The sequence below is a fragment of the Limanda limanda genome, chromosome 13 (assembly GCF_963576545.1).
Source record: "Limanda limanda chromosome 13, fLimLim1.1, whole genome shotgun sequence".
NCBI classification, from domain to species: Eukaryota; Metazoa; Chordata; class Actinopteri; order Pleuronectiformes; family Pleuronectidae; genus Limanda; species Limanda limanda.
Genome location: NC_083648.1, coordinates 11,421,934 through 11,440,016, shown reverse-complemented (window position 1 = coordinate 11,440,016; position 18,083 = coordinate 11,421,934). Strand labels below are relative to the sequence as shown.

At 42.3% G+C, this 18,083-nt stretch overlaps 1 protein-coding gene across 1 annotated transcript; it reads left to right on the top strand.

The window, feature by feature from the left end:
• The first annotated feature begins 4,401 nt into the window (after positions 1 to 4,401).
• foxc1a (forkhead box C1a) lies at positions 4,402 to 5,814 on the top strand. The gene has a single exon (XM_061085033.1). It carries the CDS (start codon positions 4,402 to 4,404, stop codon positions 5,812 to 5,814), a length of 1,413 nt encoding a protein of 470 aa, XP_060941016.1.
• Positions 5,815 to 18,083: the final 12,269 nt, after the last annotated feature.

Below are 18,083 nucleotides of genomic sequence, written 5' to 3'. Positions count from 1 at the left end.
CAAAGTGACTGTTGGAAGTGGAAATGTGGTAAAACTGGTGGAAATGTGATGAATCTGGTGAGCAGGACCGAGACAGACTGGAGGATACAAACAGATGAGCACTAACAAATATGGTCACAATCTAAGACTGTGAGATACTCGAGGAACAGCACTGGACATTATTGAACCAGTAATGTGACACTTTGGGATACAAGCACCAAGAGGACGAGAATAAGGGCCCAGGACAGCAGAATTGATAATTTCACTCAACAACCAATGATGTCTGACTTAAGGGTAAGTGCATTTCCTCTTTTGCTTATTAGGCCTATGAATTGAAATGTGCAACTTTGTGGTGGAGCCGCATATTCTGGCTGTTTATAGCCATCTCTATGCAATGGTTATACAGATAGCCTTAGGTCAATGAGCGGAATACTGTGGTGTTGGAAACTGGCAGAAGGAGTCTGTGATCTGAGAAACATCGTTCAGACTTGGTATTCACATCCGTCCTGAATCATCCGGTCACAAGTGTTTCATAAGAGCCTGAACGCACCACCTCAGATCGAAGCATAGACTGTATATATGGCTCGAAGCCGAAATGTATGTGTAGCTTTGCTGCTATTTTACTTTCCTCCGTCATATCTCTCTCATATATCTGTGCCTAACGGGACATTGTGAGTCATTCTGATGGGTGTTTGTGTGTGTGTGTGTGTGTTTGTGTGTGTGTGTGTGTGTGTGGGTGTGTGCGTGTGGGTGGGTGTGGCGATTGGCGATGGGCACATCAGTGGGAAACCCATTTCTGAGCACAACAACCCCACACCACCTGCTGCCTCATGAACAATTCCTGACCATTCCAGATAATCTATAGTCAGACACTTACATTTTTCAGAGGTACTATTTATAGCAATGCTTCAAATGTTGTGCATGTGGAAAACGTCCTATAGTCTTTGGTTCAGTTCTGTTGGTTCAACAGAAACAATTGTAAACCTTTATCATGCATATTTCCATTAATGCCATGCAACATGATGTAGGCAGCAGACTATGTGGTAGTACAAGTGTATGACCCACATATTTAACCGAGTCGTTGGAACAGTTTTTGGTTCCTGGTGTTTCCTTGTCTGATGCTGCTTGGTGCTTCTGTTTTTTCCTAAAGATTATTCTGAATCAGCAACACTGACCCTCTGAACAGTTACCATGTACATTCTGCTCCACCACCCATACAAACACACTTTCTACACATATATTCATATTATTTAATTAATATTCCCCCCGCTTCAACCTGTTGGTAAACTGCTGCTTCATTTTGCTATGTTTTATGATATATGTTATATGTTATATGTTATATGTTATATGTTATATGTTATATGTTATATGTTATATGTTATATGGTATGTTATTTTATTTTTATTTTGTAAAGCCCTTGCCTGCCAGGTCACAAGATCACAGGTCTCACTTACTACGTACTTACTACTTATATATTCATATTTTTTTTAATTTAATATTCCCCACTCCTTCACCCGATAAACTGCTGCTTTTGTACTAAGTAGATGTTGCCTGCCAGGTCACAAGATCACAGGTCACACTTAATAGGTACTTACCTCACATATATTCATATTATTTAATTTAATATTACCCACTCATTCACCCTGTAAACTGCTGCTTCATTTTAATATGTTATACGTTATATGGTATATGTTATATGGTATGTCAATTATTAAAATTTGTGTAAAGCCCGTCTACTGTGTAGATGCTGCCTGCATAGATGCTGCCCAAGAATTTCACTGCTCCAATGACGCTGTCATTGGTGCATGTGACAATAAACTTTGATTTGATTTGATTTGATTATCATTGTCAATCGCTGTCTGCAGTACTTTAGTAGACCACTAGGTGACAGCAGTGTTTCATAAATGCCCTGCAACTTCTGTGCTCGTTTTTAGGTTATGTTTTTTGTTTTTTTTCTTCTCAGCCATTTGTCATTTTTCTTATTTATTTGTTCAATTAATTATTTCTTCAAAATGTGTTAATGAATACGTTTAATCTATGTGGTCCGGTTTGAATATATCATTAAAATGGTTGGATAGACAACTTCAATTAAAAGTTACACCAATCAGTTTAATTGTATTTACGACAGCAAAGATCTAACACACTGTTAACGCCAGAGGGAACCAAATTCAAAGTTATTCCACCCTCTGTCTGTCTGTCTGTCTGTCTGCCTGTCTGTCTGTCTGATACAGACAGGCAGACAGACAGTCTATCTCTATTGGTCTATCTGCATCAGTGAAAACTGAATTATGAGTTTCTTATATCAACATCAGTTTTTGGAGATAGCACAAATAATTATTTTATAATTAGCCTGAGTTTTATTTCTTATATGGTATTGCGTTTATGATATATATGCATATATCAAAAATTAAAGGCCATGTCTAAACTCCCATTGTTTGATTATTTATAATCAGCTCTTATTATGCTTTAATTTATATAACAATTTGAAATAATTTTAAAGATGCAGTTTGTTGTTACAATGCATAAATAACACACACACACACACACACACACACACACACACACACACACATACACACACAACAAAAACTAGTAACAATAAAATAACATTCTAAAAATCGAATAAATAAATGAATGAAGTATAATGAGTAGAAATAAAATGTAGGTACAGGTAAATCACCATAAAAGAAAAAGATATATTCTAATAAGGATAAATTGCTCGTTGTATGAAAAATAAAAAAAATCAACGACCATCAAGTGCTTCTCTTGTGACACTTTCTCGTGTTCTTCACTGGGCCTCGGCCGTGGATTCCTTTAAATAATAAAGAGTTAAGGTGGGCTGGGTGGGCAGGCCGTGGGATTAAGTGGAAGGCCCGTCGTGAACTGTGTAAACAGCCCAGGGCGGTGGAAAAAGTTCATGCCCGGGTCCATGTAAGGAGAAACCGGCGCAGCACCAGGCCACTGCACGGACATTTAATTAAGACGACCTGCAGAGGATTACTGCGACACTGGGACTGTAACGTTGCCTCACAATGACCATTAACAATTTCATGCACGGTCGCCTCTGACACCGCTGATACAGATACAGCTTTATTGAACTTTTTCTTTTTCTATGTTTGGTCAGAGTTTTTATACTTTTGTCCCTAAAAACTGAGTCTAATAAAATAAATAAAGTGGCATGGGAAAATCATAGAGGCGTATAACACTGATTAAACTATCCTGATCTTTTTTTATTTAAGCATTTAATTGAAGATTTACGTCGGTGTGAAGAATACAATCGAATAAAATAATCCAATAATCAGTTTGGTTTCTGGGCTGTGAATTGGGCCATAAATCCTCAGTAGGCCTCAGACATCACAACACATTAGGCAGCCAGTAAACAAGGTTGAGCCATTTGGCCCCTTGTCTCTAAATCGTTTTCTTGAATTAACCCTCACCCCCTCTGGTCCCACTCAGCACAAACCTGTCTTTTAATTCTGGTTTTAATGAGATCGCACTTAAACGCACCACGGCCACCGATGGCCCTGCTTTGATCTCCCGGTGATCTGCTGCTGGTGTGGAGGCTTTGCACTAATAAAAACGCGCTTTAAAAGACGCGGAGTGGCACGTAAACGACGACATTTGGTTAACTATACAACTACTATAGTTTCCAATAAAAAATGAAATAGTGGAAAACACAGTGTTATTGATTAACTTATTAAAAGGGACAGCTGCAGGAGAGCGTGCCAAATAAAGTCAATGGATCATTATGCGTAAAATCTGTTTTTACGCACAGAGAAAACATGATTTAACTCTTTAATATCCAAACTAATTGGCCTCTTTAAATGTGTGTAAAACATTTGAAAGATGACACATCTGTTTGGGTTGACAGCCACAGGTCTGATTGAGGATGCTGTTTTGAAACACTGTGCAGGGATATGTGCTCCCTGATCTGATTGTGTACATGTGAGTTGCTCTGGCACGTCTGAGGTATTGGCTGCAGCCGGGCTGGGAGTTACCAACACCTTCTCTCGTTTTACTTAAAGCTCTGAGTGTGGCCGGGAGCTCTCTGCTCCCTCTCTCTCTCCAACTCGCTCATTGGACGAGCCGCGCACTTTCTCGGGGAGGAGCTCCACTGGCAGCAAAAAGGAGGAAAGAATTTAACTGCGCAAAAAGTCCTGTGTGGTGACGGATATCCAAAGTCCAGAACTTTTTCAATGTGAGTCTGTTTCGCAGAGACACGGGCATGGGGACGGCTTGAGCTCCTCAGAGAACCAGCACGCCGCACTGTTGTGAACTTTTCTCCTGTTTCCTTTTTGCAGTTTTGTTTTAACTGAGCAGTGAGGGACTGAGATTTGTGCGCCCTCGGTCACAGGAGGGAGAAGAGGAGCTCTTCGTCTGCCTATTTTTGGAGCTATATTGTCGCCGGATCAACGTGAAGCCATGCAGGCTCGCTACTCCGTCTCCAGTCCCAACTCCCTGGGCGTCGTGCCGTACATCAGCAGCGACCCCAGCTACTACCGGGCCGCTGCCGGTGGAGGATACACGGGGATGCCAGCTCCGATGAACATGTACTCCCATGCGGCACATGACCAGTACCCTGCCAGCATGGCCCGTGCGTATGGACCGTACACACCTCAGCCTCAGCCCAAGGATATGGTCAAACCCCCCTATAGCTACATTGCGCTCATCACCATGGCTATCCAGAACTCGCCTGACAAGAAGGTGACCCTGAACGGGATTTACCAGTTTATCATGGAGAGGTTTCCATTTTACCGAGACAACAAGCAGGGCTGGCAGAATAGCATCAGGCACAATCTGTCTCTGAATGAGTGTTTTGTCAAGGTGCCCCGTGATGATAAGAAACCCGGTAAAGGCAGCTACTGGACCCTGGACCCGGACTCTTACAATATGTTTGAAAACGGCAGCTTCCTGAGGAGGAGGCGGCGGTTCAAGAAGAAGGACGCGATGAAGGAGAAAGAAGACCGGCAGCAGAAGGACGTGCCGCCCCGGCAGCAAGGCCAGGAGCAGGCGGTGCAAGGGTCCCAGCCGGTGAGGATCCAGGATATTAAGACCGAGAACGGCAGCGCCACGCCGCCGCAGGCCGACTCGCCTTCCCTCAGCACCGTGCCCAAGATCGAGAGCCCGGACAGCAGCAGCATGTCCAGCGGGAGCCCTCACAGCATCCCGTCCAGCAGGTCTATAGGCATGGACGGCTCCGAGCACCACCAGCACCACGGCCAGGCCTCGACGCAGGGCTTCAGCGTAGACAACATCATGACCTCCCTCCGGGGGTCTCCGCAAGGGGCCACAGAGCTCACCCCCAGCCTCGGCGCCTCCACCAGGACAGGTATAACACCGTCTTTGTCCTTAAACTATTCTCCGAGCCAGACCTCTGTGTATAGTTCCCCCTGTAACCAGAACTCCATCTCCACTACCTCCAACGCCACCTATCATTGCAACATGCAAGCCATGAGCTTGTACGCCGGGGACAGATCGAGCCACTTGGCACCGAGCACCACCGTGGACGAAACGTTGCCAGATTACTCCATCACGACCAGCGCATCCTCCCTGAACCACGGGAACCTGAACTCGGGGCAGGAGGGCCACCACCCCCACCAAGGGAGGCTGACTTCGTGGTACCTGAACCAGGCCGGGGACCTGGGCCACCTGGGCGCCACGTACCCGGCGCAGCAGCAGAACTTCCACTCGGTCCGAGAGATGTTTGAATCCCAACGAATTGGCTTGAATAACTCGCCGGTGAATGGGAATAACAGCTGTCAGATGTCATTCCCCCCGAGCCAATCCATCTATCGCACTTCGGGAGCTTTTGTGTATGACTGCAGCAAGTTCTGACCAAAAGAAAGAAAGAAAGACAGGCTCGATCTTTTCCTCACGGTGTTTGAACTCTTTCAGTAAATTCCCCTCCTTCTCTCCTCCACCCTCACCTCGTGGACTGACAGAAAACAAAAACAGAAAAGACTTGATCTCGGTTTTTTCTAAAGAACAGTGTTACTGCAGAAACAATAACACGTAAGTCTCTCTTTGCTTTGGTGGCTTTATGTGATGATATGCTAAAGATATGCCAGTTTTCATGGACGTGTAAAGTGCATATACTAATTTATTTCTAAGCTGTAGCCGGATATTATGGACCAAACACCAAAAAAAGTGTTTCTAAATTGAACTGCCTTAAATAATTGTCCAAAAAATATAATGTTCCATTATAAAAGTTAAGAAAGGAACGTGTATACCGCCGTACTATTTCAAAGATTCTTCATTTGTTGAAAAGTATTTTTTTTTGAAGGATTTTTTTGTTTGTTTGTTTAATAATAAATTTGTCATTTTATGTGAGTTAAGTTGCCCCTCGTTTCTTACAGACTTGGATGCAGGCTGTTGTGATATTTTAACACTCGGTCTGACCCGGGTTAAATCTGGTGTGGAGGGTAAACAGGCCTTAATCTGATCTGACCCTGTGAGGTTTAATTTTACATAATGCTGCGAGTTAATATAAATATATTTCAACCTAAAATTAAAGGTGTTCAGAGATTATTCTGCTGCAAAAACCCTAACAAAAAATAGTGCGATGATATTTATTTACATGTGACGATGCTCTGGAAATATTCATTTTATTTCTTATCTTATTGGAAAATTAAGGGAAAACAGTTTTGCGTGCGCACGTCCAAAGAGAAAATAGTCTTTTCATCCCCAGACATTTTTAAAATGTATATTTCATACTATATCTTTATTTAATATTTCCATTTTCGTACTCGACACGTTAATAATAGATGGTGAGATATCACGTTGACCTCCAGGCCTGTAGACCTGAGAAATAACCTGCGCACATCCCAACTTTGTTTTGGATCGCGTTGTGTGTTTACTGGCACATACCAGCGCTTACTTAATGTCATCATGCCACACATGCCAAGGATATGGTGCCGTTGTCACTTCAGGTTTGACGTTTGAATCCCCAGCAGTCTGACACGCTGCTGACGTGCACGGCTCCACCGCGGGCAGGTTGCACATGACGTGAACTCATCCCACTGCTTCTCAGTGTTTAGGGATTCTTTTAATTGAACAGATCGAGTGGCTATTAAGTTGGTTTTATTTTGTCGAAATGTCAAATTGGTGTTTTATTGTATCCCCAGTCTGCGCTTGTTTTAAATCTTCAGAGGGGAAAAAGGCTCAAACATTTGGTTTACGTCACCAATCAGTCTCTTTTAATCACAATAAATGACAAATCATACATTTGGCCGAGTACCTCAAAATACACATTTATCAAATAGTATGGTGTTTATCAGTAGCCCTAATTTAAATGCAGTATGTATATATATCTGTCAAACTAGCTTTTTATTTCATTTAATTCTATTTTATTTTATTTGGTGGGTTAGATATTTATTAATAGCTGACATGATGTTTATAGGATAAAAAAAATATAATGCTTCTTTGATTGGATAGACTTCGTATGGCTACAGTATGAAAACATTGGTGATAACAACAATACAAATAACAACAAAATTCATTATTATTATTATTATTATTAATAATGTTATTAGGAAATATCCTACTCAGTAATATGGTCGTGATTGCCACACCACTACCATAAAAAGACAACAAGGGTTTGAATTAAAAATATTATAACAGGGAAATAATAATAACAGAAATTGTTACAAAATAGTTTTATTTAATTATAACAGTAAACTGTTCAGTAGTATTAATTGCAGCAACAAACAGCACATAAAAATCCATAATAAGCCCGTTTTAAATCCTTTACCTCGAAAGTTTATCATTTGGACAATTTCGATTATTGATTTGCTGTGTGGCAACATGTTCCTCAGCCTGTAACAGACACTGAGACACAACATGTTCATTATCAAATCACCAGTTCACCAACATTTATCCTGTGAGTCTCAAACCCTTGTTTTTAAAAGGGAGGGCGGATTATCAGAGTTTATTCTTTATTCCCTTTCCCGGCTTCCTCAGGCCTCCAAAACAACGAGGACGAGAACGACAATAAAACAACGCATCCAAACAAAGATGAAGGAAGTGAATATTTACTGACAGCTAAACACGGATCGTTCACATGCAGCCACGGTGAATCCCTGCTTGGGGCTCAGGCGTCTTCTCCCGGTTTGTGCCATACGCGCAGCGACAAGCCGGCTCATAGAAGCCATTAGATACTCTCCCCAAAGTAAAAAAGGCCCCAATAAACAAACGTCGTGTTAGTCCAAAGATTGATGGCGCCCTAGCAGAATAGCCCGGGTCAGGAAGGAATAAAATTCAATCAGAGCGCTGGAATCGTTTTTCATGAGACGGAAAAAGGCAGAGAGGGAGAGACGGGGGTCAATGAGGAGGATGTCGGCCGCCAGAGCAGAGAGCACCATCAACAATATAACAGGACGTAGCAAAGAGAGAGAGAGGGGTAGAGAGAGGTAGACACAGAGGGAGAGAGAGAAGGACCAGATCTGAATTCCTTTACTGTAAATTAAAGAAATACAGGTTAGCCCAAAAAGAAGCTACACACTCTGCAGAGGGATGTGTAATGGCTGCATACTCTTGCCACTGTAAATGAAGGTGGTAGCCACTTCCATTAGAGACCATGGGTTTCTATGTTTTTGCCCGGGGCCCTTCATCCGTCCCGAGGGGCCCCACTGCAAAATAAGTACAAATTCAATTTTACTTTCATTTCCCTTCTCTGGATATGGAGTATGGTTGCTGTTGCTTTTTTGTTTTGTTTTGTTTGTACAGTTATGCCCCCACCTTAAGTGCCCTGCAGATGGTTATTTCAACAACAACAACAACAAGTCTAATCAGATGTCCCTTGTCCTCAACACGGGGACATGTTGGGGGGGCCCCTGTTTCGAGCCCTTGCACAGATTTTTATACTCTGCCCCTTTCCCCCTGAAACGTTCCGCTACATTCCTGAAAATGCACAACTTCCCTCAGTGCTTTGGGTCAAATAGCAAAGACAAAAGCGCCTGTGGCAGAAATGCTTTTAATATTCAACAAATCAAAATCTCCTCCCAGGTTTGGATCGGTTACCTTATGTGGTTTTTGAAGCCTGCATATAAAATACATTTCAAATAGCAGTATTTAATGTTAATATGTGGCTGATTGCTTTGCCAGAAACTTAATTTTAAATTCAGATTTTTGTTTAAACAAGTAGCTACAGGTTTTTAGTCTGGAAATAAATAGTGATTTGAACAGTGTAACCTGTACTGTATATGTCAGATACAGTTGGCTGAAGTCAGGCTCAATTTAAAAGAAATTCACTTAAAGATAAACAGCTTCCCAATAACTTAATATTATTTTCATGTATACAATATCAGCTAAATGCTAAATATCGAATGAAATCAATTATAAATATGCATTGATTAATTAATTATACAGTTATGTGGAATTAATTCACATCCAAAAATGTAAAGGTAAAACTTGACCTTAAAACCTTTAGCTTTTATGTGACTTTATCCAAATGGTGTTATCAGTAAATGATTGCTAATGTATCCGTATTTCTAGAGCAGCAAAGATACTGGAGACTATTTATTCGATAGAAAGTAAATAAACTGGATTTTCCGTATTTTTCACATCAGTGCAGATTGAAGTTGACAGGATAAAATAATGTCTCTGGTGCGTTCACTGTCGCAGGGGATAGTTGTAGACCACCATGTCAATAGAGTGTAATGCTCGCAATTTATTTGGTAATCTAGGAACCGATTATTATTCCATCCTCACTGCGCGTAAAAGGGCGGTAGCGTTATGCTTAAAATGCAACGCGACTGCGCAAAAAACTTTTTTCCCATAAGAAACTCAGTTTAGAAGAAGGGTGGAGGGGGGGGGGGGGCTGGATCTGAGATGCACTGAGGTCTCGCTGCAGACTCTGTGTGTGTTGCACCTGCATGGTTGCAGTGACCAGCTCACTATGGAAAATGCTGGGAGTATTTTTTTTTCTTTTCTATTTGCTCTGTGTTATAATGTTCAAGACCCGTGCGCCATCTGCTTCTAATGAAAGAGTCCCGCAGACGCAAACTCTGTCTGCGCTGCGGCCAAACGAGCGAGAGGTTGGAGGTCCAGCACTTGTCTCTCCGAGGGGAAAAAGAACCGATGCGTGCGGCCCCATCTTATACTGCGTGTCTCACTTTTATAAAGACGAATGGTGATTGTCAAAAGAAACGATTCACACCGAACAGGCGATGCGTAAACAAGGCTCCTGGATTAATGCTGCGAGATCCTCAAATTGGAGAGGGAGAAACGAACTGGTGCAGGTTCTGGGGTGGAGGGATAATGGGGTACTGTGAAGTCAGACCGGGTGTGGGAGGGGGTGGGGGGGGGACGGTCGACCTGCGAATAACCCGACAGCCTTGGCGAGTCCACCTCCAAAAAACGAACAGAGTCGCCTTCAAGTTTACACAGAACGTGCTTCTCTGCAGAACCCGGGCCTGCGGTTTCTAATTATAGCACCTTTTTACGCAGCGAGCACTTGAATGTCCCAATTATACACCGGCATGACATACAGTAATTTACTGTCAAGTAGTTTAATTTTATGATTATAGGCTATTCATTTTGAAGGTCTCGTACCCGTCGACTTTACAACATTCTTTTTAATCTGAATGGTGGGTGAGGAATAAAATAAAACTGAACTCGTGTTGCAGGTGTGGTTGATAAAATGTTCCTTCTTGAATTTATATATTTTCTTATTTCATTTGCACGTTATTACACTCTGATATTTTCTCAGTATGGGACATTTTATGTATGTATAAGGAGACGATGTATTTATTTCAAAAGTAGGTGCTTTAGACATGAAAAAAAAATGGATAATTCCCCAGCTCTTAAAATTTCAGAGTTATTATTGTGTCTTGAGCTCATGGTAGAAAATGGCAAAACATAATAATAAGTATATTAAATAGAATAAAACAGCTCAATAGAACAATAAAAAAGTAATTTCAATTACTTCAAATTTTTTATTTGCCTGAGTTCTGCAAATTGCAACTGACATGCACATGTATGAAACATGAGGCTAAACAATCCTTTAAGGAACAAATCCAGCTTTGGCTGAGACAAACAGGCAGACCTAACAAACTTGAACTCTGTAGCTTGTGACATGAGAGGCCACTTCAGAGCAGCTCCTGCCATCTGAGCCACAGGAGCAGTTGTCTGTGTCTTTCGGGGGTCTCATGTCATTTTATGGTGCAGGGCGGCCACTGGGCTATGAAAACATCAACAGCACATGAAGAAAGCCACTAATACTGATGTGGAAAAAAATACAGCCTCATCGAGTGCTTTGATAATACAAGATATATGTATAAACGTTATATGTTGGATGCTATAACAACCTGAATATTTAAAATTAATTAGAATATGCAATAACATAGTTTTTTGTCCTTTTTTAATTGGTACGCAGAGGAAGAAAACAACAATGCACAACAAGACAGTAACGTATTGGTGATATGTTCAGCCTGAATTCTATGCCTTGATTTACCTTAATGTTAATATTTGAAAAATATAGAAAACAAATATAGTAAATGTAAAAATTCTCAAACAATAGAACCTGAAACAAAACCATAAAACAATTGTTCAGGACAATGAATTCACAAACGCACAATTTATTAGGCGTTGAAAGACACAATTTTACACGACTGCATATTCATGTTCAAAGAATGCAATTTCTTTTATGTATCACGACAAAGGGATATATGTGGAAATGTATACACCCATGCCGGCATCATCAGTTTTCACCACACTGTCCTGATTCCCACATCTTTTAAAGCTCAGGAAGGCGGGCGGGTGTCATGTGCACCTACAAAGATGTGTAGGAGACTGAGCTGGAAGTGACCCATCTCAGCTTTGGGTTCTATAATCCCTCTGAGGAGGATAAAAGAGTGTCACACTATCCAGAGGGAGAGACAGTGATGAATTGTGTTGCAGAGTAGATGTCTTCTATCTTCCTTTTTAAAATAGAAGGGAAAAGTGTCTCCTCACAAGGGGGTGGATCACTGAGGAAAACACACTTGAAATTAGATTTTCATATCCGTGTGTGTGTGTGTGTGTGTGTGTGTGTGTGTGTGTGTGTGTGTGTGTGTGTGTGTGTGTGTGTGTGTGTGTGTGTGTGTGTGTGTGTGTGTGTGTGTGTGTGTGTGTGTGTGTGTGTGTGTGTGTGTGTGTGTGTGTGTGTGTGTGTGTGTGTGTGTGTGTGTGTGTGTGTGTGTGTGTGTGTGTGTGTGTGTGTAAAGTGAGAGAGATCTAAAATCTTCAAGAAACCCATTAGTTCCCGGCAGAGTCGGTGTAGTCCTCCACTGTGCAGCATTGAGAGATTATGAAATCATGTATTAGCCGTGTTTTTTTAACGTGTGTGACCACGAAAACTGTCTGTAACCGACTTCCTCTGGAATCATTTCCCACTAATCGCCTCGTCCCATCACTCCTCTGCTGCCTCCTCTTTTATTGTGAAGTTCAGATGGCAGCAGTTAATCAAAAAGGAGGCCAATGTTGAACTTGTCTCTGTGCTCTCTGGGACTTCACTAATCCAATGTCCTGCAGCTGATTTATTAAAAACAGACTCCTCTGCTATTTCTCTTTAGACCCATCAGAGATGAAAACATCTGATCACGTATTCGCTCTGTCAATCACTCCAGCGGGTCAGCGTGTCGGGAAATTATCTGATGGAGAAGTGATGAAAAATTCAGAGCTACTACAGAAAATCCAGACTGTCAACAAGAACACGTCCAGTGCAGGAAGAAGACCCGTTGTTCTCTCCTCCTCTTTCCTGCCCTTTTATATTGTTAACAGATTTGATAAGTGATGTTTGAGTCAAGGAGATTTATATTATTTATGTGATGACACTTGCCATCGATATTAAACTTTATTTGAAGCTTGAAACGTGAGCAAACATTAAACGTGCCTTGATGCTTCTACTCGGCGGTTACTCATCAGTTTTCCTGCAGGTCAATTACAGCATGACTGATTGACTTCGCCATGGCTGCTGTTTAACTCACAACACTGTGCTTCCGAAATACTGACACTGTGTGTGTGCGTATATGTGTGTGTGTGTGAGTGAGAGAGAGAGAGGGGAGAGAGAGACAGAACACGAGAGGGAGGAGCTGTGTCAGTCTGCTCATGTCTCACATATCTGATCAGCCCCCCTCCCACAACAAACACACAAACACACAAACACACACACACACACACACATACACACACACACACACACACACACACACACACACACACACACACACACACACACACACACACACACATATTCACGGCCACAGGAAGGAAAAACAAACTTTTAAATTACTAGATAAGTAACTTTCGAGTGCAGATGGGGCAACACGTCATCAAAAAGGAAAAAACAAAGGTTTTGGGATGGGTGCTGATTTTATAAAGGTTTTAACGGAGACGATCACACACTTAAAAGCTCCGGTTAAAGGATTTTATTTGCTTTATGTTTCAAGCACTTCACTCTTCATAATCACCACATGGATCCTGTTATCAGCGTTAACCTTGAATGGAGATGTTTCCTATGACCTCAAACAGCATAAACATACAGTATAAGACTGTTGAGGTAATAAAATATACAACATGGAACAAAAGCAAAATGTAAAACATATGTAGTATAATATACACATGTGCAAACAAATACAACAATCTTGCATTTTAAGAAAAAAACCCTGCCTGGCTCTTAGGAGGGATTCAAAGTGTGTCTCAAATGTCAACTGTCTGAGCCGGTGTCAGTGGACACACTGACCTCTGACCTCTGAGAGGAAAACCTTTCCTCCTGACGGTCTTTCCTCACTGGCCCATTGTTTACTCGTCAGCCAGTTAACTCATTTTCCGTAAGTCGACCACTCTCTATTGTCGTGCCTGGGTGCTTTGTGAAGAACAGTCAGAAACCGAGGATGAGCGTCTGTGAAGTTCGCAAAACAGAGAAAGATATGATCTGCAGACGCCAAAGAATTAGGAGAAGCAAAGGTCAGTGTGTTATTCGTGTGTGTGTTTTTTTTCACCTCGACTTTAGGAGCGTGTCAGAACTTCACTTTTCATGTAATATCAGTGGCCCTTTGTGTGTGTGTGTGTGTGTGTGTGTGTGTGTGTTTCTGCGGAGGTGTGCAGGTGTGAGGTCTTCTCCGTCTGGGCGAGAGGCATCCAGATGGTGTTTGTGTGTGATGGCGAGCAGCAGCGATACAGCGGTGGTTCCTTTCACAGATCAGCACTCGTATCTCTGTTCCATCTCCAGCCTCTCCGCTCATATAAACATCCCCAGTGCAGGGGCCTCTGATGTTTCTGCCATTGTGTTTACAGTGAGAATTCAGGCAAATACATGAACTTTAGGGACAAAGAGAACAGAGAGGAACAATGGGCAGCGTTTGAGTTAGTTGCGGTTAAAAAATTATACTTTGTACTAAAAGGCAAAAAGATTATTTATCTGATGTGGGATTCTTATTTATGTTTTCTTTTGCCAATCATTTAAGGACATGAGTCACACATACATTTTATATTATGTATTGTCATCTGTAATCAGATTTTATGATGAGATTAATATAATTACGTTTTATCCTGTTGAGGTTTTCACACACACACACTACCACACACACACACACACTGCACAATTAGCTCTGTACACTGTTGTTTACACACAGTAGGAAAAAAGTTCAGTGACACTGATTCAGCATAGACGAGGGCAGACCCAGAGTAAAACAAGTCACATTTCAGCGCTCAGGGCCCGTGGCAACCGAGTGGTAGAGTTCACGGCAAGTGGAATGTAACACGCATGTGCACACACACACACACACACACACACACACACACACACACACACACACACACACACACACACACACACACACAGGCACTCGCTCGCATTCGTTCTTACTCATTCTGCCAAGAGTTGACTTTGCAATGAAGCGAACGGGATCTCGCGTTTGCTTTTGAAAATGGAGCTGTGTCTGTAAAACCTCACAAAAAAACCATCATGCACGTTTCAAAACCCAAAGCCTGTGTTACTCTCCGTCGACTTCCCAACATCAAAGAGCCGTTGCCCCCCCCACCACCCTGCTCCGTTTAAACAGCCTGTTTTCCAAATGTAGAAAGGAGAAAAATCCCCCAAACATCAAAGAGGGAGACAGAGAAAGTAATTTAGTCTTATCTTAATTGAGCTGCAATTTTAATAATGATCTTACACATAGGGACCGAGGAGGAGAGAAGTAGCTGCAGGCTGCAGGGCGAGAGGCCGCCCCCCCCCTGCTCTGTGCTCCATTGCTTCACTCCGGTTGTCTAATCTCAGCTCCAGACATGTCATTGGCCAGTGATTTATGATGACCTAATGTTTTGTTTACTTCATGCTCATAACAGGCAGGCGGATTGCATAGGGCACGGCGTATGGGGAAACATGAAAGCGCTCGCCGGGCTGCAGTCCCTGGCAGTTCACTGAAATAAATAGCTCTGTGCTCCACTCACCTCGCTCAGCCACTCCTGCAAATTGAGGACCAGGGCTGCACGGCCGCTCCAAAGTTTACAAAGATCCCAGGCTGTGTGTGTTGCCTTGGCTGTCGTGAGGCGACCATCAATCTTCCATGCGGAGGTCGCACACTTGATTTAACCTCTGGGAAAAACACATTGACCCCTCTGTTCATGCATTTTCTCAATAATTGACTCGCCTATGCCACGAGAAGAAAACACAAAGGGTCTGACAAGTGGTTGACGGTGAGGTCAGGAGTCTAGTTAGTCCACTTAAAAATGTCTCGGATTCAGCTCCTGTTGGCGTAGGGAAGCAGTTGAGAAGAATAGACCGGTTTATGTACAGAAAATGGACAAAAGTATCTTTGTGCGAGTGGTTTTAAAGCCAGGGTTGGTAATCCTGGAAAAGCAAGAGCAGGCTACGCTATAAAATTCTAGCGACACATCCCACCCCTCCCATCGGCCCTCTCGTCAAAGCTATGGCCATATGAACATGCACTGCTAACGTGTCAACTGCTAGAAGACGACAGGTACGCCAAGCAATTGTTTCATTTGGACCGAATTAAGTGATTGGTTGTGTTTATCACATTCCTGCCCGGGCAAAACCAGCTTCTTTATCTATCGGGACATGAAAAGGATTTTAACAAATAAGATAGGATATGTCTTATAAACAACTTATCAACTGCACCTTTAAATGATACGGTGATGCAATCATGTAATGGTGGTTTCTTTTATTTGAAAAATTGCAACCTAGAGGCTTAGACCCTGTGTTTCCTGCACAAACCTGCATAGATCTGCTGCAGACACAGTGACTCAAATGTCTTCTCTCTGAAAGAAATTGGAAATACTTGTGGCCTGATGCATGTGAGTGGGCAGTGCGAGCAGGGAGACAGAAGGATTTACAGGCCACCTGGGCCTGTATCTGCACCAGCTGGGGGATTATAGACAGGTTTTACCTTTTATGATGCGGAAAGTAAAACGGCTTCTCTTGTTTTCATTAGGTGACTAGTTGATGGCTCAACATTAAAAGCTTTGAGTAGCAGCTTGAAATACAAATTTAAATGAAAGATTAAGTTTTTAAATAAATAATGTAACGAATGATTCTTTGTTTTGTGTGCGTTTTAATCTCTTGAGTCCAATATCTTCCACAGCCGCTTGCCAGCTTTATCCAATCTTGCTCTGTCCTGGTGAGCTGAGTCATTTGTTTTCATGCTGACTAATATCACTGCCATGCTGGAGCTGACCTGAAGCGGGTCTGAGGCCAGTTGTCGTGTCATGACAAACATTCTGCATTCTATGCAGACAGAGACTGGTTAGAGTTAAATAAAGGGATAGTATTATGGTCAGATTTATATAGATATATGGTACTGTTAATGTTACTGTTATTGATCCATTAAAGTGGCGTTTACCAATCCACTCCATCCTTTTTTATCTCGAGACAGGTCGGTGTATGGATTATGGTCACAAACTATGTCAGACAGATATCCAAACTAATATAAAATTAAATTTGCCACCTTAAATAATAATGTTTTAACTCCTTCAGAGTTTTCAGCACATTTCAAGATGTATTATAAAACATTTTATGATTCGAAGGAGTTAAAGAAATGCAGAGAGAAGTGAAAGATACCACAAAGTCGAATACATCAGCAAATCGCCTTTGGCCAAATCTCACTTTGACTGTTTAATTGAATGCGTTCCCGTTGTTTATAACTCTGCCCAGAGGCCATGCCGTCAACTCCCAGAGATGGAGATGTCAATAGTGTAAATATTTTTCTCCTTCCCTGTCTGGCCATTCAAAATCCAATTTGAAAACCCCATCAGATAGGCATTTCCTCCTTCTGCACCAGCAACCAGAGCAGGCGACTGCTACATTCTTATCTTATCAGCAGCAATAATCTTGCATCTGGTCGTGCCCAAACAGGGAGAAACAGAATCATAATGAAAAGGTTTTTTTAGCTCCCACAAATAATGCACTTGAGTCCAAGTTAATACGCAGCGTCTTCAGTCATCCACTCACATTGGATATTGGCTCTTTGTCAAGCAAGAGCACATAAAGGAAAAACCCTCTTCTTGCTCTTAATGCTCCCCCAGCTTCCCCTTGGTTTTCTTCCCTCCTGGCACAGTGACATGCATGATAAGAGCGCTGAGGCAAACCGCTCTGTCTGGGTCTGTACAGGAAGCGCAAGGGAATCAGTGGTGTTGTCCATCAACGACAGCTCGGCTGCCCTCCGAGCCCAGAACAATGGCAGCAGACTCCGCTGGCATCGGAGAGACTTAGTCAGCCCGCAATCTCGCTCGCGCTGTGAGAGGAGATAAAGTTAAGAGGAAAACAAGAGAAGGAATCCAAGAATTACACTTACTCACATGCACGTGGACTTAAACACAAGCTCTGGGGTTTCTGAGTTTTTATTAATGGATGTCTCAGTCACGATTATTAGCAGCAGGTGAGACAGGAGTCAGTCAAGTGGGTTGGAAAGTTCACTCATTGGGTTAAGTCACAATTAACCCTTTAATATTTTGGTGCCTTTGCATTAACCATAAAGATGGACGGCAAAAATAAGGCTCCACATGGCGGCTGGCTACAGTATAGCTAGTAACTCTCCTCCTCCATGTTAATGGATGGGACAATACAGTTTTCCCCCATTTACTGTAGTTCTTATCACTTTGTGTTGGAA

What these genes read in the sequence shown, in the direction of transcription:
- foxc1a (XM_061085033.1), top strand. Translation starts at nt 4,402, where the DNA reads ATGCAGGCTCGCTACTCCGTCTCCAGTCCCAACTCCCTGGGCGTCGTG.